General features: G+C 36.7%; 1 protein-coding gene across 7 annotated transcripts in view; it reads right to left on the minus strand.

Moving 5' to 3' along the window:
• Positions 1-27,745, minus strand: part of mast4 (microtubule associated serine/threonine kinase family member 4) — a 199,723-nt gene that overhangs the window by 118,661 nt on the left and 53,317 nt on the right. For 4 of the 7 annotated variants that reach the window (XM_088911334.1, XM_088911333.1, XM_088911341.1 and 1 more), the window contains exons 2-3: positions 26,808-26,961; positions 21,825-21,949 (exon numbers count right to left, since the gene is read on the minus strand). In XM_088911334.1, the coding sequence (XP_088767460.1) occupies positions 21,825-21,949; positions 26,808-26,961 (279 nt within the window). Of the gene's footprint in view, positions 1-9,730; positions 9,797-21,824; positions 21,950-26,807; positions 26,962-27,745 lie in introns of those variants that run through there. The other 3 variants (XM_088911336.1, XM_088911335.1, XM_088911337.1) reach the window with 2 other exon arrangements.

Consider the following 27,745-nt stretch of genomic DNA (forward strand, 5'->3'; position numbering starts at 1 on the left):
TGCTGTCTTTTTAACATTTAAAGGTAAAGACATGAACAAGATGTTTTGCTAATTTGTTAATTTATGAGTGCAAACATCTGGAATGATGGGAATATACAGCAGATGATAAAACTCAACATAAAAAATACTTTAACTTTCAAAACTGCAATACCATTATCCACACAAAAAATCAATTTAGAACATAAATTATAAAATCCCTGAAACATTTAAGGACACTAAGCAACCAGTCAAATAGAAAATAGTTTTTCAATGTTAGATCTTAAAACTGCTGTCCTGATGACCTCAGAAGATCAAATTGGTTAAATATTCATACCAGATAGCTGAAACAGAAATCAAGTGCCATCTTAATATTTGAACAAAATGCAACCTATATTTATGAATTTTCATATCTGCATGCATATATATATATATTTTAGGCTGCAGAGTAACAAGTAATATGTTTATTCCATGTTGAAAAGAAAAGAAAGAAAACACAACGTTTCGGCCATGGAGCCTTCTTCGGGTGTGAGGAAGGCTCCACAAGGAAGGCTTGTATTTTCTTTCTTCTCTTTTCAGCATGAAATAAACCTATTACTTGTTCCTTTGCAGCTACCCACCTGAACTATACAGTATATTTTAGGTCCATATTTTTCACTTCTATTTTTGTTAAAACAAGTCAATTTCAACAGTTTATGAGAAACTTAAACAAAATATTAAATTGAGGGGTTAAAATAAGGAACTGAGGGGGACAATTCAGTTTGAAGTCATTCACACTGTATCTGCTTTGAAACTGAGAGTGAAATGCAATGTATTCCTTGTCTATTGTAATACATGTAAAAAACTCCAACTGTATTCACACAGAAAAAAAAAACAGAAAACAAATTTAGGATGCCAGACACAAGCACTCTTGTATTGATTTTTGTATTTTCTACGGAGGATAAGGTGATCTCTATGGTAAACCGCACTATTACTGTGGAGACGGTTCTTTGATACAATATGCCACCAGTTTAACATTTCACCTGATGAAACGTTACTGTCTGTGACATATATATCAATGAGCCACTTACAGAATCCCAGGATGATTAATCCTTATTTTTACTCGCAACAATGGATTCTTCGGCAGGAGTTCCTTCCCTATCAGTGCTTATGCTCCACATTTCTAAAAGCCAGGTGTAGCTATTTGATTTCCAGGCAGGTCATTTATCCTCCTCGAAGCAAGAGTAAAAGAAAATATATAGCCGAAGAACAAAATGGAAACCTAAATGAGCAGAAAAATAACTCTCACAGGAAGAAAACAAGTGAACTGATTTGATTTTTAAGTGTCATAAAGATTAATTTGATCCAAAATTAGACATACTTTAAAGGACCCTGATAATGTTTTATTTCAGTTGACTATCTACAGATTGTTGGATTTTAGCTGAGAGTGGCATTCCTTACAACAAAAATCAAAATACCCATTTGAATTGGAAACACTAAATATATTGAGAAATTATAGAATGCAGTATATAAACGTCAGTATTAAATGTATGAGATGATGCACATTTTTGCCTTTTTACAACAGCATCTATTTAAAAACAATTTTCAAAAATCATTTTTTTCAAAATCAATTTCAGTCATTCAAAATCAAATCTTCCATTACTGTCTTAAAACATTTCATACTTTGGAAGACATCGCTCTAACTACTGCACTTTTGATATACTGTACAGTATTACATATATCAAATTTAGGTTAACTTAACATTAATGGAAAATAAACCTAAAAAATGTACTGTAGGATAATATTGTATACCGTAGGAAGGTGAAACATTCTAGCTTTTAGTATTTTGCATTTAAATTCTGAGTTCTACAAGTATTTCTCTCAGGTTTTCCCATTAAAAATCAATATTAGTGAAGTAGATCAAATTCACCATGCATCTCAACTTGATTTTTTTAATATTAATATAACACTGATTACAAATTGCCTCCAGATTAAAAAGTATGAACAGCAACACATACAATTTCAATTAGGACATAAGGAAAACAGTATATACATTTTCCTGAGATGTACTCCATTTCACCATGTGAAAGTGTCATTTACATCACACCATATTTTTAAGAATGGCACCAGCCAAACCACTTGTAATGGCTAACCTAGGTACTGTACCTAGAAAGCAAAGCTGTACAATTTTGCACCAAATACAATGGCGATTCATAATGTTCTCGATAGTTAGGGCTCAACATTCACTCAACGCTACAGGAAGACAGTTGGACTGTTTTATATCTGGTATAGGTCTAAAGGTGGATGAACTTGATTTGCTAAGGCTTTGTGTCCAATTCCCCTTGGGTGTGTGTTAAATGTAGAAGGATAATGAACTGCTCTAGAAATATAAACTTTTGAGTCAATAACATACTGTACAACAGTGGAAATCTATATCAGTGGCTCCTTTTGGGAGAACTGTAATAATGGCAATAACAACCCACACAAAGAGTATAGAGGAGAGAGCACTACATCCCAATTTTCTTTTGACACTAAAATTGGTTTTGACCCTGCATGCCACTAAATCTTAGCATTCTCTCTTCTACTCTATTTGATACAACTAGTCTCTGGAAGAACTACCACACACACACTTCATAGCAATACACCACAGCTGTATTAAAAAAGAATGGGAAATCTCAGTGAATATTCTCTTTCCAAAGCAGTAGGCAAAAACGTCTCCCTGCGTTAAAAAAAAAGTTTACAACTGTTGCTTTTTTCATATAATATTCTTAAAGGATCAGCTCTTACGTGTATTAAGATATTCACTGGAGTTATTAAACTGGTTTCCCTTTGGGCTTTTAGGTTTCAATATTCAGTGTGATATACTAATGCCTGTAAGGAAGCAATAAAGGAGAAAGATTTAACAATAACTTAAGCTCAGGAGATAGTGTATGTACCTTCAATAAGCTATTTCTCTTCTACAACAAACTTTAAAATGTAAAGGGGTGGGGTTTGTTTATATTCAGCACAGTATCATGCTGTGTGGCATGGCGTGCAACTGTTAGACCAAACAGAAGGACTAATGATAGTGGTAAGAGTCTGATACCAAAGTCTTCTGCACAGGCAAATAGTCTCTCAGGAGTAACAAGTAAGAGCATCTAGACACTTCTGCACATACTGTACTTCTCTACAGAACAAATTAAAACAATATGGGAAAATCTTTTAAAAAGGACGGTGTTTTTACAAGCTTATCCAAACCTTTTGACAATATACTATACAGTATCTCTGTTAAACTGTTACAGAAATTAAGACTAATCTTTCATTTGTGGCGAACAAAAATCTTTCATTTTAAGACAAGTCACTAATAATTGTCAAAATTAATTTAAAAATGTAAGATTTTTCTTATCTGAAATGCAACTGAATAGACCTCTTCAATACTCTGTATAAGTGATTTTTATCATTGTACCTCCCACCATTTTATCTTAAAAGGGTATCCTCATTACTTCAGTGAAAAGAAATGCTGTGGTACGCATGTGTACAGTATGCATCTGTCATACTTCTAGCTCTAAAATGTAAAATACTTGAGAGTGCGTGCTTCGTTTCTCCCAATTCTGTTACTTTAATTAGGCTTTGCTTTATTCATAAACTTAAATTAATTTATATTCCCACTCACAGGATTTTAACTCCTGCCTAAAGCCCCTTTATCTCATGCATTTCAATCTGATTATGCCAGTCTAACAGCCTGATACCAAAGTCTGCTGCATTAGGCAAACAATCCCTCCAGAGTACAGGTAAGGGCAGCTAGACACTTTTTGCATATACTGTACTATACATCCCTGCAGAACAATACTGAAACTCCTGTGTTTTCTTCTTCCAGAATGTATTTATGTACATAGCAATTGGATTTATTCCTCAGTAAATTTCTTTAACACTTCAGACAGGGCAGAACTTGTCACGTCTTTAAAAAAAGAGGAGAAACGGGGGATATGAAAGCAGTGAATTCCCAAGATGGCTTTGATTTACTTTAGTTTTGCACTGCATGTGCCATTTCTGCCAGATGTCTTAAAACCCATCCAATTACCATCAAAACTGCAACTCCATTAGCCAGAGGAGTTCCTGAACTGTCTCTGTAGGCATGGTGTACTCCAGCTCTTGGTTACACACAGCAGTCCTGCTATAGATTTTCAGACAAACTGTTGAACGGAGGCATGGGGACTACAGAAAATATCCAGAGATCTAGTTGTTGCTCACCTCGCTGATTAATGGCAGTTTTCCTCTGATTAGAATATTATAAGAGCACTATTAAGTACAATTTTTTTTTGTAACGGTCTGTTTTAGAGAATATTCATCATTTTGGAAGCAATGCTCCTATAAGAAAAGTTACCTGCCCTCTATAAAAATTCTCTCGTGTCTTTTTCTTAGTAAGAGGAACTAACGATACAGAAAAAAACAACTATGCAGGCATAAGTCAATGCCACCACAAATTACCTCATAACTCATCAGCCTCTATTTAGTATCAAAATGAAACACCCATGTAGGCACCATAATTAAGAAATTACTTTTGCCACAGCTATTTTTTTTAATATCTGTTATAACAGAAAATACATTTGTCAATACATTATTACAGTTGCAAGTAATGAAATTGATATAAATGTGCCACAAAATGAGGGTATTTTTACACAGTTGCCTCTGCTAAAACAAGACTTAAAATGTCAATAGCATATTCTAAAAAGCTATTAGAACAATAAATCAAATTCAATTACATTTTCATTTTCCTGTTTAGAACATCAATGAAAACATGTTCTATGCTGCCCATAAATGTAACAGTAAGCCACTTGAGAATTCTAGTGTGCTTATTTCTGAAACTTTAATTATACATCTTATATCATGCAACAATCTATTTATAATAATTAAGCTTCAGCAAAAAAGTACTGGATCTAATGGCTAGGTTAATACTAATCCTTAATGCTGGAGACTCTCCAGAGTGTGTCTGATGTGGAGCTATGCCAGTTGTACAGGAAATGCCACTGATTTCAAAAGAAAGGACAACTTTAAAGGCAAAGCAATGAATGCAAATTAACTTTTCTTTCTTGAAGTGAGTGTGTATGCTACAGGTTTTAGCCACAGTGAAATAACTGCAGTAATGAAAGCATTTGATTAAATCCCCATGCATCTTTAAGATCAGGAATTTTTTCTCCCACTGTTAGAATCTTCTGTCTTAGTGCTTATTAAAATATTTCAGACTCTGATAAACAAAATCTCATGTTACCAAAAACATTGAGGCAAAAGAACAGATCTGTGGAAAACTAAACAACAGGTAATAAACCTTGTAGTACTGTACAAATTGCACTAAATTCTAAAACAAGAATTTGATGTGCCAACATCTTTAGTCAGTAATATGAGGGTCTATGCTGGATTATATCCTAAATATCCCAAATGTTTCTACAGCCTTATCTAAGTGAAGGTCAGAGTTCTAATTTCAGCAGTGCTGAACGATACAGTGACTGGGTTACTCTTGCCCTGCTTGCAAAAATAACCACAGCTTCCTCCACAGCACAGCTGTTTAATTCAACACTGTAAAGCATTAATAATCAAAGACTTCCGCTTCACCAAGCTCTCTTCTCCTGTACAGTATGTGCAATGCATCTGGTTATAGTAAAAGGTAACACTGTCAATTTTAGCTCATGCAACTGTCAAGCAAGCTTTAAATCTCCATCCTAACTTCACTGCATAATCTATACCACAAGTTGTTGACAAGAAGAGCCATACAGTGTTACTACCAGCTACTTGATCTTATCAGTCAAAATAAAGTATAAGAAAGCACTTTAGAAATGCAACAATATCAACCTTATCATGTAAAAGCAACCAATTAACCGATATGATGATGAGATGGAAAAAGTTTGTAGAAACGATCCTCACATCTTCTCTTCTAAATCTCATTACCTCAGAGAATGAAATGGTAAAGGATGTGACAACCCTGACAACCCATGCAAAGCAAGAAATATGTGATTGTGAGCTTGAACCTGGAGAGGGTATGTTTGCATGTGAGATCTGCTGGTTTGGCATGGGGGAAAGAAAGGGAATTCGCTATGGAACAATTTCCTTCATACGGGTCCATTCATTCATTCATTCATTCATTCATGGGCTAAATGGCCTCCTCTCCTTTGTAACCTTTCCTAGGTTCTTATAACTGACACTGATCTAGGTAACTGTGTACAATGTTCCATTGATTCTGATCATCAGATTTGGTTATTGCAATAGTCTTCTATGATGCCCTCTTTTAGTATGGCTAATCAGTCCTGTTAGGCACCTCTGCATGACTACAGCTCTCACAAATTAATGACATTTCCAATGATACCGGTAAGGGAGGCATTTTCTTAAGATTCTGATGATCATTGTCTCATTTTCATAGGGCAGCGCACAAGTGCAAAGGAGAAAACGCACAACCTGCAATCAAAGTTCACCAAGGTCCACGTTTCCAGAGAGCAACATTGTTTTGATGGGAGCAGGAATGTAATTCTTTTCGGTCCCATTCACGCTGTTACAGCAGACAACAAAAACTGTAACAGCAGACAAAAATTGGCACACAAAAAAAAGTTTGTTGACCACAAATCAGCACTTTTTCAGAGCATATGAAAATATATGTAAAATACAGTAAAATACAGTAGACTAACAGGGGCAGTTAAGTGTACATTGGGCCCAAGATCTAAAATTAAAAGCACATTTTAAATGACAGGCATTAATCTCAGGAATACAGAAGAGCATCAAACAGCAGGTCAATAGTTGGTGAAGTCTGTCTATTTTCATGATAATATCTAACGAGTTATGTTTTCCATGAAAAGTGAAAACAATTGCTGACATAGCATGCCAGTTCTAGTTTAACTAGGATAATCTTCATTGCTTTTTATGAGGAGATTCGGGTGATGGTGAACAGAGGATTATGTTTATGATTTCACAAAAAAATCTAAAAAAGCTCAATTCTGTTTCAGGGACTGCAATTCAAAATTTAAAAACAATTTGCAAAATGCCACAGAGCATTTTAATTTCTGAGCTGCAATAAAATCACACCAACAGTAGCTTTCTTCTCTTTTTCTCCATACATATGCCTACACTGAAGTCATTTCTAAGCAACCTGACCTCTAAGGACATGTGCACAGCTGGTGTGGCCTCTTATTAACTTGACTTCGGCAGGAGCCCTGTCAATGAGGGTCACCATGGCAAGGTAAAGCAGGCAAGTTTCAGTCTGTCTTTCCAAACTACACAGTTAAAATGTCTGAGAAATGACTGTAAAAGGGAGACAGTAAAATAGTGGGATTAATACTGGGTGGTTGTAAATATGAATACACACAGTTTAAGACACACCAGAATACCTGGCAACTCACCAGTTTACATTCTACGAAGCAGCACAACCCTTCCAAATCAATGTCATTAACAGACTTTTCTTTCTAAACTATGAAATAATTTCTTCTTCTTTAGAAATTTCTCCACCTTGTCCCACCTCCTTGGGTGAAGTGCCCAAGGAGCTGTTTATTAAAACAGCTAAGATACTGTATGTCCCCTGGTTTGCACCACCTATTTCCTATTAACTTTGGATCAGGGGATTCTAAGTGTTGCTTGACATTTTCATTTTTTTCATTAATTTAGTATCTTCAGTTTTTTTTTATACCTGCCCTGATTTCAAATAGCCAATTGCGAGTTTCTCACAGCTTGGCTTACATGCTATGAACCCTGCGACCGCACACAGGGGAGAAAGAGGGAGTGGATGCAGGCTTCTCCCAATCCACCCAACTTCAAGCCCATCAGCAACACAGCCCTGTGCTTAAGCCTTAGTGCCCACTGGAGGAGAGGCTCAACTACAGCGCCGCCTTTCTTCCAGCTCCGGGGTCACCGTGTAGCCAAGAGCTCAGAGAGCTCCAGTAGAATAATCCCTTCCTACCCTATTGTGTGCTGCCACTTGGGATATCCCAGTCGTAATGGGCTAGCAGCAGGACTTGGTTTCAAAGAGATTGCCACAGAGCTCATCCTGCTCTTGTGTGAGTGTCTTGACCGTTTCTTTCGCTCAGGAGGTCCCCTGCCAGACGAGTTTCCCCGTGCAGTTCCTAGGGTATGCTGGCGACAACACTCCTTCTACCCAGGAAACACTGAGAATATTAATTCATTAAACCATCAGGCTTCATGAACTGCTTGCCTTCTACACAGGGCAATTCGGTTGCAACTGTTCTTCTGAAGACAATGAACTTAAGAAGTTAATTTGTTTGAAATTAGCATGTACAACAAAGAGGAGTAATTAGCTCCTTTTAATAAAATTACCAGTTGGTAGCACCTGATAAATGAATGTGCTAGTTCTGTTCAACTTTAATGGCTAGCATGGTTAAATGCCCTATAAGGGATAAAGAGCATTTTGAAAAGCAAAACATATCTCCTAATTTAATTGTGTGAAAAAATGACCTTCAAGTTAAAAAATAAAAAAGTGACTCTGTGGGAAGTTATCTGACTTGTCATAAGCATTTTTAATAACTGAATTAAAAGTAGAAAGGAAAGGAAACGTTCTTCAAAACCTAAATAGCACTGTTTACCTTATAGTTCCTTTCAAATTTTTAGGACACAGAAAATGAATTGGGGGATTTCAAAATCAATTTCTAAATGTAAAAATCTAATTTAATGAATATGCATTCTCTACCCCCCTCCCACAAACTACTCCTTTATAATATACTGTATATTTGCCACTGCTTGACCTTCTGAATTACCTTTCAATTTTAGATGCTATAAGATTGTAGTTACAATCCTCTTGATTCGGTCACAAAAGAAAAAAGTATGTTTAGTTACAAAATAACATTTAAAGAAAATGGCTAGCATTTAACTTCTAGAACCAAACAGGATTCCCTCCTTCAACCATAACAAGGATAAACATCCCATTCATAATTTAGAAATTCTACACCTTAACAGCTGTAACTGCTAATCCTGCTTTAAACTTGTTAGGATCTGTTTAAAATGCAGCTTGTGCTAAGCATAATCTGCCCAAAAAATGTACACTATCAAAGAAAAGCAAAAGTGGAAAAATAACTGAATGATGTATTATTAATAGTGACCTGGGTGCTGTGAAACGTGCATATTCAATACTGGCTCGGAAAATGAATGCAAACTTCTGACAGAGCTGTGATATCTTAACAATGACAACCATGTAACAACCGATACTTATATCTCCAATCACAAAAGAAACCCTTTCAACACTGAGACAAAGGCACCTTTAGTTTATTTACATTTATTCCAAATGTCATACAAATGTTTTCTAAGGCAGCCAAATAATTAAAATGTTTTTGAAAAACAACATTCCAGCATCAATACTTTCACTGAAAAGGCTTAAAGAATCATTAAAAGAAAGTGTACAGTATCTACAGGCAGTGCATATTACTCAGTCTCTCAGAGTCAGAAAAAAAGACAGTAGATTTTAAGTTTGCTACATATGAAAAACTTAAGTCATTTCATGTAATGAAAAGCATTATAGCTACAAATGTACAGTATATGGCTCTTGTTTTCTCTGTAATCCCTCCAATAAACATACAAACTATAAAATTATAAAATGACTTCAATGTGCAGGAACATTTGCCACTGTCCCCACACACACACTTAGAAGTACACATTTCATACCACATCTGAACCAGCAAGTGTTAACATAAAGGTTTAAAAGTCCTGACTGAAATCTATTCACACAACCCACCCCCTCGCTGCACTGAGCTCCTGAAAGAAGACAAGCGCACAGTAAAACGAGAACAATGTGGGCTGATCTGTTTCCTACCTGTAGCCCTCTGCGCCTCAGAATGCTCGACTCATCCATGCTAGTGTCTGGGTCCTCTCATTCCTCCCCACAACAGTATAGCCATGCTGCACTGCCTCAAGAGCTCTCCACGCTAAATCTGATCTTAGCAGCTGCTAAACACTTACATCACAGCTTATCTGATTGGAGACGGGAAGTCAGCTGATGCTCCCCTGGTTATTCTCTCCAGTAACTTCAGGACAGTGTCAGTGTCGGCTAGCAGTTGTGTTTAACACAGCAGCAAGTGGGCCCTTGCATCACACAGATACTGTCGACACACTTCTGCACGCTGGGTGACCATTAAATCAAAGGAAATCCTGCTCGGATTGTTTAGCTCCAGCAACAATGTAACTGACATCCTGTCTGACTGAGCTCTTACAGTGAACCTATTCTTTCTTCTCTCTCTAAAGATGGGGGGGGGGGTCAAATTTGTGGGTCAAACCGGACAAGTAAATCAGCCAGGAGACCTTCGGCACAGACAGCAGCTGGACCTGAAGAGGAAATAATCGGAATAAACACGGGGACACAGCTGGGCAGCCATCCTACACTTTCCCGGCATCGGTGTGTTTCAGGTGGCAAGTGAATAAGGGGGTCTCAGCAACTCTGACACTGCACACGACACTACAATAACCGACCATCACTTTCACATCAACGCTCGCATTCTCTCCATCCCTCTGAAACTCAAGTCATTTGCATAACTATATCTCTGGTGTCACTTTCAAGCAGCAGAATGCACCGGGTTTTTTTTTCAAACCATTACTCAGTCGCCGGTTATTCTAGCAACCTTGCCAGGATACATAATCAGCCTTCATATGCTGAATGTGAGCTCTCTCTGCTGCACGGCTAACCAATTTGAATTATTAGCATTTAGAAAAATAAGTTGTGTGATTTTCATCATGCAATTTCCATCCAGCAATTTCACAGTCTGTTTCAGCTTCTGTTTTCTTTGCTCTTTCTCCCGGTCTCATTTCAATTCATTGTGACCACACTCTGAATATTAAGTGGCCCCCCTGACTTGCACTGTCTTTCCAGCAGAGCTCAAATCATTTCTGTTATCGAGTGCTAACAAGAATGACAGCCACCTAGAGCTGAAAAACAAAGACAAAAGGTCAAAGAGGTGACCTGAACATAAACTTTTTCCCCACCTGGACTGTTTGTCTAGAGTAATAAGACTGATTAATACACAGGTCCCAGATATGGAAAAAAAGTCTTCATTAATTCAAAGCATGGTGGTGCCTAATATAAAGATTAATTTAACATGCTGAGCCTTCAATTAGATACAAACACAGATTAAGAGGACATCAGCTCTGTCTGTTTAAAGAGTTCATGACATCAAATAGCGCAGGAAATAAAAAAGGATTATTTAACAGCAAATGACTATTGGCAATAAGTACAGTAAATGTTCTCATATCACTGGCACTTAAAAGAAAAATTACACATACACATACAAAGAAATCTGGAAATATAACCATTTAATGACTAAAAGAAAAATCAGTGCAGCAAATTGATGTGCATTCCAAACAGGAAAACAAATCTCTTTGTGGAAGATCCTGACAAAAGTAAATAGCAAAATCTTTGCAAATCAACAGTTATGTCCGTTGTTCAAAGTCTATATTTTAACCCATTTGTCTTCCAAATTGTAAAAAAATCTAATTTGTCACAACAGAATAAATAATAAGGCATCGTCCGGGGGGTGGTGGACATTATCTGAACATAATTACAATTGTCAGAAGGGCAAATCTACTGTAACCAACAGGAAATCCCAACAGAGTGTACCGTTCATTAGTGGCCTGCTGCCACAAATTCAGACTCTTGGTGCCTTAATCGCATAGCAGAAGCATTGTTTTGCACTATTTCCCTGCAATCCAATGAGAAAGGGTGAGAACTGATTTGTGAACAGGGAAGTCAAGAGCTTCGGGATCATTTCCTCATCTCCTCACAGCGGGTGGGCTGCCTCTTCTGTGTGACGGCCAGAGTGGTTTCCCTCCACAGAAGAAAGGAAAAGGCCCTTTACACTGCTGAGCTGAAATGCGCGCCATAAAGAATGTCTGAATGAGTGTAGATATTCCATTCCCAGCTTCTTTTCTGCAGCAGTTCAAACTAATGGTGCTGCAGGAAGGGCATACCAAACAATAACAGTGAAACGGCATGGCTCAAAGTGCCCGAGGAACACTTTTATAATAAATCAACAGAAAAATAAATGTTCCTTCTACCTATTTTCCACCGCAATGCATTATGGTGATTACAAAAAGCATACAAATAAAAAAATATATACAGTATTTACCCTCATGAAGGCTTGTTACCCACAATCGTTAAATAAAATCTATATTGGAGTTGATTTTGAAAAAAACGATGCTGTAAATGCACTAAAGAAGCCCTCTGGTGCTTCACATTCAAAGGGCATTTAAATGCTGTCAGACAATGTCAACCTGTGCCTTTGTAAAATATTGAAATCCAAAGAAAAAAAAGACACTCATCACACAGCTGAGTAGTTTGTCAAGATAGCAATGTTTCAACTATAAATGCTTCATCAGTAAGTCATTTACTAAGATGTCAGTAAGTAATGTCAGGAAGACATTTTTCATTTACAGCCTGGTTCTATATACTTGCACCATACATGTACTGTATAGTCATTCAGATGTATTTGGTGTAAACCAGTTATTTTAAGATTGATTTCAAGGTTCTGTTCCTGGAAGGTGATCTTGAACGAGCAACACTGAAAGAAATTATTATTTTTTTAAGTTATGGAATAAGTGGCTATATGCAGTACTGTAAAATAGTAGCAATACCTTTCAGCTTAAAACATGTACATCAGGTGAATGAATGTGTACATACCAGTAATATAGAAGGAAGTTCAACAAGGAGCCAGAAGCAATCTATGAATATAGACTACCCATTTCTTGTCTGATTAAACCGTTATCCCAATTTATTTTCTAATTCTTTCTACTTATTGCTTTGCTAAAAAAAGCCTTTAAGGGTACTGCATAAGAAATATGGGGCCACGTAAGAAGTATAACTTGAAAACAGTAATTGTATGAACACAGAGTTACTGTGGATTATTTTATCCTTTAATAATGCACTCCCTTCTTGTGTCAGTTCTGTTTTCTTTGTACAAACAAACCAGTAGAAGAAAGCACTATCTGTTAAGGACATCGCCTGCAATAATAATGAAGGTGAATTGGCAGACATTGATGAAAGCTCAAGATGAGGATTATGACAATCTTATCTTCAAATCTGGCATGAAGAAAGTATTGATTTCCTGTCAGACTTTATCATGGTCAGGAGTGATGCATGCTGGACTGGAAGGAGTAGTACATACTTGGGGGTAAAAAGACAGACCAGGTTAATAAAAGCAGCCCAGCCACACCGCAGCAGATAAGGGGAGAAACACATAAAGCTGAAATATGTGCATGTACCTTATGACGATGCAAGTGACTCAAGATGCAAAATGTTGAAATACCATTCAACCACAAAACAAACAGGAAGTAAAGCAAGTTTTAAAAGCATAAAGTCACATGATGGAGAGGAAGTTGTGCTGACACATTTTTTCAGGTTTTCCCAAAAAACAACTACACTGTGTTTCTTGTTTTGGAGTTCTTTGAAATAGGAAATAAGAAGGCCAGCTGACAATGTTCACAGCTTGACATATATGCTTTTTAAACTGACATTACCCAGCTACATGTATGTGCTCACCAAAAATATATTAACACAAACAAGGCCAAAAATAGGTTTAGTTACTCAGGCGAAGGTGGTGGAAAAATAAAATGACTGGAAGGCAAAGTTATTTTTTGTCTCCCAAGAGTATCCCTATAACCAGGACAACCCATAATGGTGCTTTTGGATATAGATACTATTACTAGAAATGACTAGTAAGAAGACAGTACTAGAGGGTGTACGTGTTCTGTAGCACAGACTGTCCTCAAAAGACTTACTGAAAAAATAAACAGGATTACCATGGTGAATCTTTCATCATAAATTGTGTAACCAAATCATCTGCCAACTTAAAACAAATATAAAACAGGAAGAAATATGTTTGGAACAGCAAAAAAAACAACAGTTTTAGATGGCTAGGTTAAGATAGAAAGGAGGATGACCTAAAAAAAGGGCACAAACTAACCAGGAGACCCAGGAACATTTGCAAATGTGCCCCAACCACTTGTCATAATTCCTCTCCAAAATCTGAAAACCCTATAACAAGAGTTGACTGGTCCTTGCTGGTCAATGCCAGAGGAGCACATCTGTTCGACAACCCATACACACACATTTGCCCAGCGTCAGTCATCAAGGCCATTCCATCAGAACTGCATTCTCTCTGGTCCCTCCAGAAAAGCCCTCCTCAGAATAATTTGCTCCCGCTCATTTCACATTGAACAGTCCCAGCGCTGAAAACCATTAACAATGATAAAAACGGGGAGTGATGTCATTAATTGCACAGGACTGAACTCAACTATCATCACATGTGTCTGCTGGTAGCATGCACTGGTGGTATTTTTCTTTCTGTTGGTGCCATTCCAAATCTCAAGTGCACATCAGAAAAAAAAAGTCTTAAACACCAAAAAGAGCTACTTGATGTTCAGTTAAATAGTTAAAAAAAACTTTAGGCACTAATAAAATACTATTTTTCTGGATCATTTAAAAGATACTCAATCTTCTTAAAACTGATCATATTTGATTTAAAAAAAAAACTATTTGGGGCTCTTCCTAGTTTTTTTTTTTGTATTTTTCTAGAGGTTGAATGTCCTTGGGCTAAAATTCATGTTTTGCAATGATACCCAATAGTATTGCCATGGATTTATAGTGCTGCCTGAATTTCCATGCCCATTAAAGACAATACATTCTTGCCCTCTCTGACCTTAAAATAGACAGTAGCTATTTCAGTAGTGGAAAAAATAACGAAAGACTAGAAACATTTTCGTGCTCATACAGTATGCTGTACTTCATGTGATCGACTAGCAGACCAGCAGCAAATAAAAGAGATTGCAGCCAGGTTTGTGAGTAATAAACCACTGCCTTTGCACTGGCCTCACTACTCCGAGAAAACAGGTGGTCATTTGTGGTAACACCTGCTGCACCAGCGATTGCTGCTTAATTAGATTTCAATTTCTACATAAACCGTGCTATGGTGGGCCAAAAAGGCCTGCAACCATTTTTTATTCCCTGACATCAAGTTCTGATAAACCTGCAGAATACAAAACGTTCTTAGAAATGATATGAAGAACATTTCTGGATCTACACACCCTCAAAACAAAAGAAAAGCTTTCAAAACATATAGTTCAGCACTACACAACATATAAAACAAAGATAACACTTTAACCTGCATGTACATACAGTAAAATTAAATCTTTGTACAACTGAGATTCCATATACTTATTTTTTTCCTCAAATACCTTCGCAGTAATATTCTGTTCTGTTTTAATAATTTACTTTCAGAATTATGAAACAACTTAAATCTCAAGATACATTTGTGTTTTATATAGCACCTCCTAATTGAATTTCTTTCTTGCAAAACCACGTACCCCATGCATTATACAGCATGTTGCTAGACTACAGAACAAAGCTGATGGGGACAGACCAGTAGGAACTGAAGATTCTGTTTAAAAATAGATTTTAAAAAATAAAAAATATGAGCTCGGCTAGGAAAACGTGCCAGCATCTACTACCTTGCATTCCTTCTTCTTAAGTATATAATTTCCCGGATGGCGCAAAGGCTATTATTTATGTACAGGTCCATGTTGAATATGCATGCTATATAAATAATACTTACAAGAAAAACAGAGATTGCACTGAATCGCATTCAGCTAAACACCTGCTTCACTGTTCTGTGTGCACATTTTCCTCGTGAGCCACATGATTAGAAAAAGCAAAGAATTTCCGTTTATGACCCCACATCAAGACATCCAGAGTAGCTTAAACAAAGATGACCCTTATAACCATTTACATATAAAAAAGCAACTTTACACAAAGACATTAAAAGAAAAGAGATAAGGTAAGATCACTTTATTGGCCATGTACAATTTCTTGTATTAGGAATTTGTCTTTTCACATACCCCAACTTGCTCTCCATGAGACACACAGACGGGGAGAGAAGCTTGGGGTCAGAGCACAGGGTTAGCCATTTATATGGCACCCCTGGAGCTGTTAGGGTTAAGGGCCTTGCTCAGGGGCCCAATGGAGTAGGATTCCTCTGCTGGCCGCGGGATATGAACAGGCAAACTTCCAGCCACAGGCACAGAGCCTTAGCCACAGAGCCACTGCACTGCCCCAAAAGAATGCTTGTGTTGTCCAGCAAGCACTATGTTTTAATTGTGTGCATTAACGACAGATATACTGTAAAGTAATGTGGTTTATAAATACAGAACTGAAAGAATTCCAAAGGGGTGAGGCAAATAAAATTAAAAAGGGTTTTGTCTTCGTGGCCTCACATAGAGACATTCCATCTGTAGTTTACTGACCCTGTGCCTTCCCTAATTATTAATTTAAATCTAATCTTAGTTATACTGTACAGTTTTTTCTCAAGGGCTTCTGAGATTGTATTGAGGCTGTTTGAGGAAAATCAAGCATGGTCTTCCACATCAGGAAAACCTCTCGTTGGTAGCTGCCAGATCTCAAGGGGACAAAATGACATTAAGAACCTCAGTATTTTCCTTTCCAAGGGATTCAGCATCTCGAGCATTTGTAAGAAATCATCTTTAATATTAATGAAACATTCCTGGAAAGCCTATGGAATGAGAATTTCATTAATAAAAAATGGTCAATGGGGCCAGGGAATTTTTTTGAAAGAACACGTTATTAATTCTTATGAGGAAAAAGAGATTCTGCTTTCAGATATGGTTTAAGATTTCCACCTCAAGTTACAGTCACTTATCATAGCTGCAGAAAAAATAACTAACAGATTCTGTAAAGCCTAAAGGCTTGATCAGAAGATTGAGTTGGGAAATGGCGAGGAACTGTTAAAACTGAATGGTGTTTAGTGAATTATAAAAAATCAGATTCTATGTGTAAGTGTTGGACAGATTTGCAGGCAAATCTAAAATAACGACTTTTTCACACAACAAAAATTACACATTAAGCAGCAGCTTTGAACAAAGATGACTAGATTTCAATAGATGTTTGTCTGGAAAGTAGTTTGCACATGTCAGCTTGAAGCATTCAGACAAAATGTTTCTGTGGATGAAAACAATGTCAGGCCATTCTTTAATTGCCTTAAAAGCTTTAAGAATAATGTACAGTAATAGTGAACTACTGCACCAAACAAGTACAGTAGCAGCAAAAAGCTTAAATGTAGGTTGACTACCCATGAAAATTAAGTTTGCTACAGTAGGTACTGTATAATATATAAAAGTATCAATGAAATTATTGCTCAGTTTAACTGGAAATATTGGTTGCTGATGTTAACTGCTATGAGTTATTGCATAAATTGAATTGGAAGACAAAATCTAGTTCCCAACTATCTTACATCAGCTAGTGTTTTTTGACTACAATCACGTTTACCGACATTACATCTTGGATCTTTTTCTCAATTAGCACCATCATAAAACTGCATGCCAATTTTCAATTCTACATTGCTCATTCAAAAAAGTAATAAAAGCTAAAGAGCCAAGACTTAGCCTTGACTAATGGCTTACGGAACTTTACACTCTCTATTTAACTAGGCTTCTTTAATTTCTAAAAATATATATCATTGAAAAACAAATCAGTCTGCTTTACAGCATTTCCATTCCATCTGCATCGCACATAAAATCAGAATGATTTCCAAAAGCTTTAGAATGCAGAAGTGTTCATTTTAAATTCCAAGTTTAAGATACATTAAAACAGTCTTAATCTTTGAATAATCTTATGTAACATCATGGCGTCTATGAAAACCTCTAATGCAGTAGCCATTCCTAAAGTATTGCTACTTATTTCATTTTCTTTTTCATAATAAGGTATACCAGAAGCTTTTATTTTTAATGTAATTATGCTTCAAGTATCTGCCAGTTAACAAAGTGGTACAAAATTTTACTTTTAGGATTAAAACTGTTCAACGATTATTAAAATAAGCTCTCCAATGTCCACTGCAAAGAAGAAAAACAATTTCTGAATTACAGCATTTCCAAATAATCTTATGTCCACCAGATAGTGACTGGATAATTATTAGTCCATCATAATAAGAATAATTGAAAATATTTCTTACTCTAAACTTATATTTTCTGAAAATAAATGCAGGCTGAAAATCAATTAATTTTTTTCATAGTAAGCAAAAATAAATTAAGAAAAGCTAATTTCTTAAGCATTCAGTACAGTTATTCTGCATCTTTTAGAATATATATTGTACCATGGTGACTAGTAACTATTGGGAAAATAAATACTTTGTCAAAAATTGGATTAACCTATTTCCTTTAACTGTTTAGAATTTACCTGATGGTACTGTACCTCTGCAAGCTACTGTACATGTAATGATCATACACAAGTGACATAACAGACCACATGTGTCTGAGTGCAATGGAATGTACTTATCGCAGTAAATTAGTGATAATCTCCAAATACAATTACAATTTCAGTACTAATAGAAACTAGTACTCAGGATGTGCATCTTAGGCTTGCTTTCTCAATGCGCAATTTGAGTGTTGTCAGAGATTGAGTATGACAAAAAGACAGACCCAGGGGTACTTCAAAACCTAATATTGCATGTAAATTTACAATGCAAATAGGACTGAAAGGAAAACTATTATGAGAAGCTTAATGGAGGCTAACAAAGTGTCTCAAACAGGTTGTGCTACCATCTGGAGTAGACACTTTTCTAATTTTAACAAACTCAAGAATAATAGAAAGACAAACTGCATTTTACTAAAATCCCAGCAATATGTACAGTAGCTGAACATCACCCTCATACTGCATTGATTTGGGTGTGCAAGCGAGAAATAAGGCTCTCTGGATTTCCCAGCTATGAACATATATGAAGTAACCACTAAGGTCATAGTTACAGACTACTCATGTTCACTGTTCTTGTAAATGTACAATAGGTTTAATATAAATATTGTATAGTGGGGAATCTATTCCCCAGTCAGAAACGGTATACAGTACATAACATTAATTCATAGACACAAGCCTTCCAAAACCACTGGTGCTGAAAACTGGAGTTAATAAATTTCAGAACTGGACATATCTCAAACGTCAGACTTGCTCAGTCCTGATCCTGGAGTGTGGTGTGCCTGTAGGTTTTCATTACAGCTCATTTCCTAACGAGCTAAAGAAGACATTTACTGGCTTAATTGGACCAATTTAACACCTTTTTTTTCAGGGCCTTCGGATGCATTTTTATTAAAGAGACCTAGAAAATCTAAAGACGCAGGTCGTTCAGTACCAGAAAGGCACAGCTCTGATGTAGGGAAGAAAGCCATTTCTTCTAAATAGCATTTGGCCTTTGCAGAGACCATATTGTCTCAAAGAAATGATGGAATATACTGATTAATATCAGTAAAACAAAGTAGTGATGTCCACATGCCTTTTGTGACCACAGAATGCCACTGACAAAGAGAAGCTCAGACAATCTTGTAAATATTCACGTCTTTACATAATATTTTTTTCATTCATAGAAATGTTTAATTTTACCCATAGATGAAGTCAAGCACACCCCAGGTGTAATGGCTCTAAACAAAAATCTCCCCAAAAACCTCAATATGTCTGCTTCATATACTCCGTGGATATAGCATGCACTTGCACCCTCTAGTGTGGTCTGTGGAAATTACCAATCACTCCGCACCCACGCAAGCCATGTCCATCAATTTTCTAGTAAAGTCATTCAGTTTACTCCTTTGACTTTGTTTTGTAAACAGCTTGTGCTGCTGTTCCTCATCATCAACCTGACAATCAATAGCAATTTATTCCAATCAGTATTAAATCTCATAGCTCATGCAGCTTTCAGGCCTTTACACCGATGTAAAAAATGCACAGCCCTAACAGGAATATTGCTAGATTACTTTTTTTTCTTAAATTACCTCCTCAGGAATGGCTTGATCTGTTATCTGGGCTGTGTGATCTATTTAACCAACCTGAAACAGGACATTATTAAAAACTCTGTCATACTGAAAGTAGTATTGGACATGGACCTCTTGCAATCAGATTATACAAGAAAGGCTCCTAAGAGGATTTCCTCCATCTCTATTGAATGAAGTAGTGAGGTAGTAAAAGATATTATCATTGATGGAAAAAACAGCTTTTCATGGCTTGCTATGGCATATCATGTATAATTTAAGTCTCTTAGCTTTTGTCATATTTTGTTCTATAATGTACTACTTTACAGATATATATTTTGATGATTGTAGAATGATAAATTTTGAAACTTTAAAACTATAGAGAAAATACAAACAGCACATATTCAAATAAAGAGGACTCTGACATTATCTTAATACTTAGTTACAGAAAGGGATTTAGGAGAAAATGTTTTAAAAATGAATACTGGATATCTATGCTGAACGTTTTAGGGCTCAAAGCTGTGGTATGGTACCCTGTGACGAGAGTATCAAATATTTAAACCTATCTACCAGCTTAAAAAGCCAAAGTCATGAAAAGACCAGACTTCACATTCAGTGGCAAAAGAAACTTCGAACACTGCAAATGATAAATCTTAGTTCTTCCCAAGATGATAACTGTTGCAATCACATCACTAGACAAATATATCTGTCACATGAATTTGGAACGAATCATTTTTTTACTTCAATAACAGCGGTTCAAAGGTATAGCAAAGTGAAGATCCAAAGCAGCCACATTTCCTTGGTAGTTGCACTAAAAAAAAGTGTCAGTCCTTTCTGTAGGTTGATTCATAGCTTGTCAAAACTCTCATTATGGCTTGCTGCCTGGCGATGTCAAAATGCTTCGATGCACGCTAGCAAATTCAATTTGTTTTGTTTTTTTTGTTTGGCCTCATGGGTAAAAGGAAAAATAAAATGAGGCTGGCATCAGCACCGACACATGGTGTGCTGAACCACTGCGGACAATCCATACATCTTAACCACCATGGGTCTTCATCATTTAATTACAACACTTCATTTTAAATAATGTAATTTCACTTTCAAAAGCTCAGTTATCATGGCTGTCATTGTGCTGTAGCTATAGTTGGGCAACACCCATATTTAATTTGTTTTCCAGTCCCACTACAGTACCGTAATTAAATATCAATCAGCAGCAGATCGTTAAAGTCTTCGTGATATCTTTTAACAATTCAATTTTTTATGCCTGGTCTATAGTCTAATTGCAAGTATTTTTGTCTACTAAAAGCCATGCTTAAATTTTAATGTTTTTTTCAATGGTAACCAGACTATCTCTTAGCAGTATGTGCATTAAGTAAAACATGTATTTTTCATTCTTTTGCAGATTAACCCTACCGCATTTTAAAAAATTAAAACAGTAATGTAATACAATACTTTCAAAGAGGCACATTTAGTTAATTACAGTAGCTTGAAATATAAAAGCAAACATAACTCATCATTATACCTATACTTTAGCAGAAAACAAACACTTTATCAGCTTTTTAAAGGCTTCAGTTGCAAAACTACTGTTAAAGAGTCCCACTAGATTTTGTAATGAGTTAATTGCAGGTTGGGGGATCACATATTATAGTCTTTAGGTCAGTTTCACTGAAGCTGCTCAAATTAAAGTTTGAACTTTAGACTGAAACATGGGTTAGTCCGTCACCGAAGTTCACTTGCGAACTGCAGTGGTCTATGAAGTATGGCATAAAAACCCAGCCCCCTCCACCGTGTCAAGACTTATCTCGAGTCACCAGGCTTCTTGCATGTTGTAATGTTAGGAAATATCTGCTGTAGCCACCACTTCTGAGAATATCAAAATGAGGTTTTGATTTATACATCAAAAACAAGAAGATTGTTTGGTAGCCCAGCAGAATAACGTGATTAGTCTGCTGGAGATGAAAAGGCAGTTTCACAGCAGGGACGAGCTCCTGTTCTGGAGAAGGAAAAAAATCGGGTGAGGGCGTGTCTAAAAAAAATGCAAGAGAATAGGCCGGGGCTTTCACTGCGACCTCTCCACGGTGATGGGCATCATTGAAGTGGTCTAATGAGAAGGGGAGTATACTTACCAAACTAGCAGTGAGAGAGGGTGCTGACTGGCCCAAAGTCTGAGAACGCATGCGGACCAAATTGGAGGTCTCTGCTGGAGTCAGCCATGCCGGCTGAGTAGAAACGTAGGGTAGCAGATACTTCCCTGTAACAGAAATCAGAGATATTATATAATAAGTTGAGAGAAAAGAAATAACCTTTTTATAATAGAAGCAATACTATCATTTTTGATGGAAGCAACTATTATAAATCCAAAGCAAATTGGCTTATAAGTGGACTTGGCCCTGTTGTGAAGTAATGGCCTGCTAACTTACTGCCCCAGAGACCCGAGATCCAATGCAGCTGGCCCTCTGACCACTGAAAAACACATTGAGAAGCCAGAATCTGTTACTGAACATCATCACTATGCTTCACATACTGTAAACTTTGGAAAGTTGGGTCTTGAAACCTGTGAATGTAACCTTCGTGAATTTGCTTATTCGTGGTTCAGTCTGTCCGAAGGGGTCATGAATGGGAGAAGAGCAGAACGGGATGAAAACAAGCCGAAGGTTGCCAAGATCAACTTTCAAGTTAGCCGTGCAAACTGACTCAGAATTGCGAGATAAAGCCAGCAAGTGAGTAACCCTCTCCATGCCTCCTGCCCAACTACTGTATGTACTACCCAGAATCCTCATCTCAACCAGGTTTTGTTTTTGTAGTATAAAGACCTGGCTCAGGGCCAGCACCTTGCAGAATCACTTCCTGGAGACAACATCATAGCTCACTGACAGTTTTAACATCCTCTTCATTACAGTGCTATTCACAGAGCAGGGAAATAGCTGGTAAGACAAAGAGAGAGTGCAGGCATCCACTGGATGCAGAGGAGAGACTCATGTTGTTTATTTTAGCTGATTAACATACATGTAAGTTTGTGATTTCTATTGTTCGTTTTAGTTGGCCAATGTTACTTCAATTAAATTGAGGCCAATGCATTAGAACATTAATTATCATATAAAGGATAAGGATTACTTATGTCTTTTAAGCATAGATACTATATACTGCCATACAGTACACACTATATACTTTAGACAAATTCACATACTATATTGTCAAGAATTTCGAGACCCTAATGTACAAGGCTAAGAGCAAATTGGCACTTAGGTTACCCAATAGTCCTCAGACCCATGCAAAAGTCTGGTTTTCCAGGGTACATTTTCTGTATCACACCTGACCACAGCTGGCACGTCTGTGGTCTTTATTGTCCAGATTTGTCTGATTTTAATCTCCAAGTCTTCCTGTTGCGGTCTTTGATGAAAGTGTCCACCTAGAACACAATATCCTTATGCCTATAGCCAGTCATATCCCACAATATGATGGCCTCTTCACTTGATTCAACTGTGATTAAACTACAAACAAGTCAATCAGAACTTAACAAAATAGGTCACAGAGTTCACACACACAGATCGTATTTAATAACAACAAAATAATGCTGCATGCCATTATATCAAAAGATAACAGCTTACAAACACGAATGAAAACAAACAAGACCAAATGTATTCCTGATTTAATGTACGTCCTGGAAAACACGAGATTGGATGCACTATAGTATGTGACTTCAAGAGCAGTATTTCTGCAGTATTCCTGAGTATTGAGGTTAAAATAAAGCAATGGATGTCCTTGTGAATGACACAGTTATACAAAAACAGTTGGTAAGGATGAGCAATTAACCATCACTAAACATAAAATCTGTGGAAAATAAACTGATTTTATTTGTAAAGGCTAGAGAGAAAGGAATAACTTAAGTGAGTATCTCAGAAGGGCATCTGAGATATAAGCACACAATAACAGCTACTGCTTTTGTCTTGTTGAATACATTACTTTGTTCTAAATTACATTTAGGCCGTTTTAAGGAAATACATAAGGCACTGCTCTCATGTCTAGGTCTTGTCGGGAAAACTACCAAAATAGGGGGCTTGACTGTAAATTTATTGATTGTTATTCATAGCCTGAGTTTTACACACTCAATGAAACACACCATCTCATTAGAGTTCATGGTTTTCTGAGAAATCAGGATGCTCACAGCCGATTTTGAATTGATTTTTAAGCTATAACTTCAATTTAAATGTGTTTGTGTGCCACTTACTGCAGTTTTACTTATCAATCAAAACCCTAGCAGAGCCGAAAATTGCATTTGCCTAAGAAATCCCTGAAAAAACAGCAGAGGAGCTTCTACAGCAGGAGCATGAAACATCACAAGCACAGATGAAGATCAAGATGGTTTGGAAAATAGTAAAAACTAGTATTCTAGTAAGCTAGAATGATGTCTACACAACAAACAAGGAAGACAAAATTTAAGTAATAGGTATCTGAGTCATCATGGCCCATCAGTACAGAGGCTATCCTGTTCTCCATGCCATCAAGCAAACAGAGAGCATGTGATTCCCCCCTGGATGGGATTTCAGTCTATTGCAGAACCTACCCCTAGAAAAAGCTGATACCCATACAGCTGGTTGAATACAAATAATAATAAGTTTCTATGAAAACTGCAAAAGTCCATGCAATTGTCTCACATAGATATTCAATGACATTGAATGTACCATTTCAAGCAGAATTCTATGTAAAATGTCATAAAAATGCTTATACATATCTAGCAGCAATAAGTTGGGTTTTATAGACTTTGAAGTAAAACTCCATCTACAGAGCAGCTACTGTCATTATACCATACTGTATGTGATAACCCTGGATTTCCCAAAGAACTTAGCCTGCAACCCTTAACAGGAAAAGTGGACTGAAATGAAAGGATGACTAGAATATGCCACATTTCAAACAGTTCTGTAAAGGAAAACTAATAATTATTCATAAACCATGTGATTAACAAACCACAGATCTCCTAAATCACATATGGATGAAATAGGAAAAGCTGAGTATTAAAGATAATGGTGACAGGGTATATAGGCTCAACTTTCATTTTATGTTTCTATCATGCACTTTCTTATTTAAAAACAATTTTATGGACACACGGGGTGTCCAAGTTTTCAAAGCTACAGTATGATTAAAAACCACATTATATAGACGTTACTTAGATGAAAAGCAGTTGGTAAGGATGAAGAATTTGCCTTTCACAGAAAGACAAACTGTTTCATTAAGGATGTGGTTGTAAATTACAGACCAGTATTTTAATCACACAAAAATAAATATTACTTCTAGATACTGAAATACTAGGCTGCTTAACTCATTAACTTGCTATAATTCAATTTAAGAAAGCATAATAAGCACAATTACAGGCAATATCATTACACAGAAATTATGATGAAACCATAAGATACATAAGAAACAGGGTACACCTGTTTGTAAAAGAAAAACATTTCTCCTTTTTTACTTTTATCTTAAAGGGAATAAAAGCCACTAGCTGTGGAGTTTTTTTGTCCCAAGGTCAGACTTGACCATAGATCTTATACACATACTAACTGCAGGTCAATGCATGGGTGAATCAGTTTCCTACAGTTTCTGTCCTGACAATGCATAAAGAGTAGAAAACACTCCCTTACAGAATGTGGAAAAAACACATCATGAAAAACCTGGCACATCACGAACTGAAACTGCTGCCACTCAGCTGGACAGATCATCTTTCCATGGTAATCACTGTCTCTCTTTATAAGGGAACTTAGTAGACAATAGCTGTCACTGGGGGGTACCCTGTATCCACTCTTTAGCAAGGCCAGACGGGTGTAACAGTAATGAGAATAAACAACAAACTGAGATTCAGTTCCTGCTAAAGAGAATAAAAAAAAACATCATATCCAGAAAGCAAAACATAAAAGACATTCAGCTAAGACTTAATATACGAAAAAACAAAACATTGCTTCACTGGTGTCACAAACAGAATGGTTCCTATACTGCCAAAAAAACATGCAAATTAAAGAAAATTGTTCTGGAAAGAATCTTTGTCAATGAACTGCACATTCACTATGGTACATATGTCTCAACTATGAACTATGGTACAGAACCCAGGGCTGTGCAAATAAACCAAGAGGATTATTCAATTTTACCTTCTTTAGCATATATATATCCTACAGATTGAACTTTAGGATTGAGATATAGTGGTTTATTTGGAAAAGCAGTAATTAAGATTTAAAAAACCCAAACAAGTACATTTCAATCAAGTTATTTTTTTCCACCAAAGGGAAATGTTAAGAAATAGCGGTGAGAAGTAGAACTAAAATTAGATTTCAAGCTGTAATTAGTTTCTTTCTAGAAATCTGCATGACAAATGAATTCTCTAATCAAAAAAGCTACAAACCTATAGAGACTATTACATGAAATTTAAAGAAAATAAATAACAGTGTTTGCTGGCATATTTGAAGTACAAAAGTAAAGTGCAGTTAAATATTCTTGGTGCCATAAATCTTATCCCATTTGTAAGAAACGTATGGCAGCCAGGGGGTGCAGAGAACCCAGCTTATATCTTCAAAGCTTTCTGACATCTCCAGACAAACAATTAAAAGGCACCACTCTTTTTGGTGTGAAATACCCCACCCTTCAGAAACATCCTGTACCTCACCGAGCAGTTGGCTTATTAGTGAGAAAACAGGATACAAGCGAGGAAAAGTCAATACTTTCGCAGTGTGAACTTCTGTCCTTGCAGGCATCCATCATACTGCAGAGCAAGGAAATCCTTCCTTATGATCTGCGACGGAGCTGCTGTGCACCCGTCCCAGGCTTAAGAAAAGCATGCACTTATAATTGAAAAGAATGCACAATGTCTGATTCATCCGTGCAGTCTTTTCAGGTCAAAATGAATTCCCACAGGAAACGGGTTTCTCGAAGGTGCAAGACGACAGACAGTCAAAAACACACAAAAAAAATCCGGCAGACCATACAATACAGACACATGCACATACCAACAGGCAGACTAAGACAAAAAATATTGTTTGTAAAGACAGAATAACAAATGAGCACAAGTCTGAACAACGGCAAGCTATACAGTATAAACGTGCTTCTGGAACCTGTGCTTAGACACCCACCTGTCAGGGCTCCTCCGAGACTCCCCCTGCGCAGGTGTTTTCCATCTTCGCTCAGTTGCCGTTTGAATTTGAAAGCCTTTCCCGAGCCGTAGGACACCTCAGGGTTGCTGGACTTGCGTACCGGGATGGAGGGAGGATGTAAGATGTGATCCAACTGGGGAGACAAGGAATAAAACGTATCTCAGTATGAAACTCACACGGCTTCCCTGACAGAAAATAGAACACAAAGGAGCCCTTCTGATATGTTGTCAAGGGGCAAGAGAGAAAACCTGTCTTCTGACACTCAAATAAATGTCTCTGTTCTGAATGTATTTGTGCTTTCAGTTTTTAAGTATTGAAGAGCATTTTGCATTTCAACACACTATTGCAAACCCAGTGATACCTCTGTCTAACTTTACCTTGTGTAAACAATTTTACAGAGTAAAAAATATATCTTCCTCCTTGCAGCCTTGAAAACCATGAGCCCTAACAGATTTGTATCTTGTAATAGGATATAATTTACCTGGTTAAAACTGATGTCTAGGTTCATAGATGCCATAACGACCCATATTTATGTTTGACCTCTGAAGAAGAAGATAAATGAACTTTTCAAAGCCATCTTTTTTTCCTGTAGCCCAAGATCAGAGTATAAATTTCTTTCCTTGTTACTGAGTGAAAATACATGCCCATAAGTTTTGCTTCCAGCCACTGAAATACCATAAGTAATGACAAATGTCTCTTTAAAATGTGCATAAATAATGTGCTGCATGCTATGATTAAAATAATCTTTCAACAGAAAAAATATTAAGGGAACCTTTGGTCAAAAACAAATTGTGCAAGAAGACAGTTGGTATATTTAATATTTAAGTCTCTCTTCTGTAAAGGTCCATCATATCCACTTAAACTAACAGTAAGGCAAGAAAATCAATATTTAATATATTCAGTAGTCACATACTGTA

The sequence above is a fragment of the Atractosteus spatula genome, chromosome 3 (assembly GCF_055471065.1).
Source record: "Atractosteus spatula isolate fAtrSpa1 chromosome 3, fAtrSpa1.hap1, whole genome shotgun sequence".
NCBI classification, from domain to species: Eukaryota; Metazoa; Chordata; class Actinopteri; order Semionotiformes; family Lepisosteidae; genus Atractosteus; species Atractosteus spatula.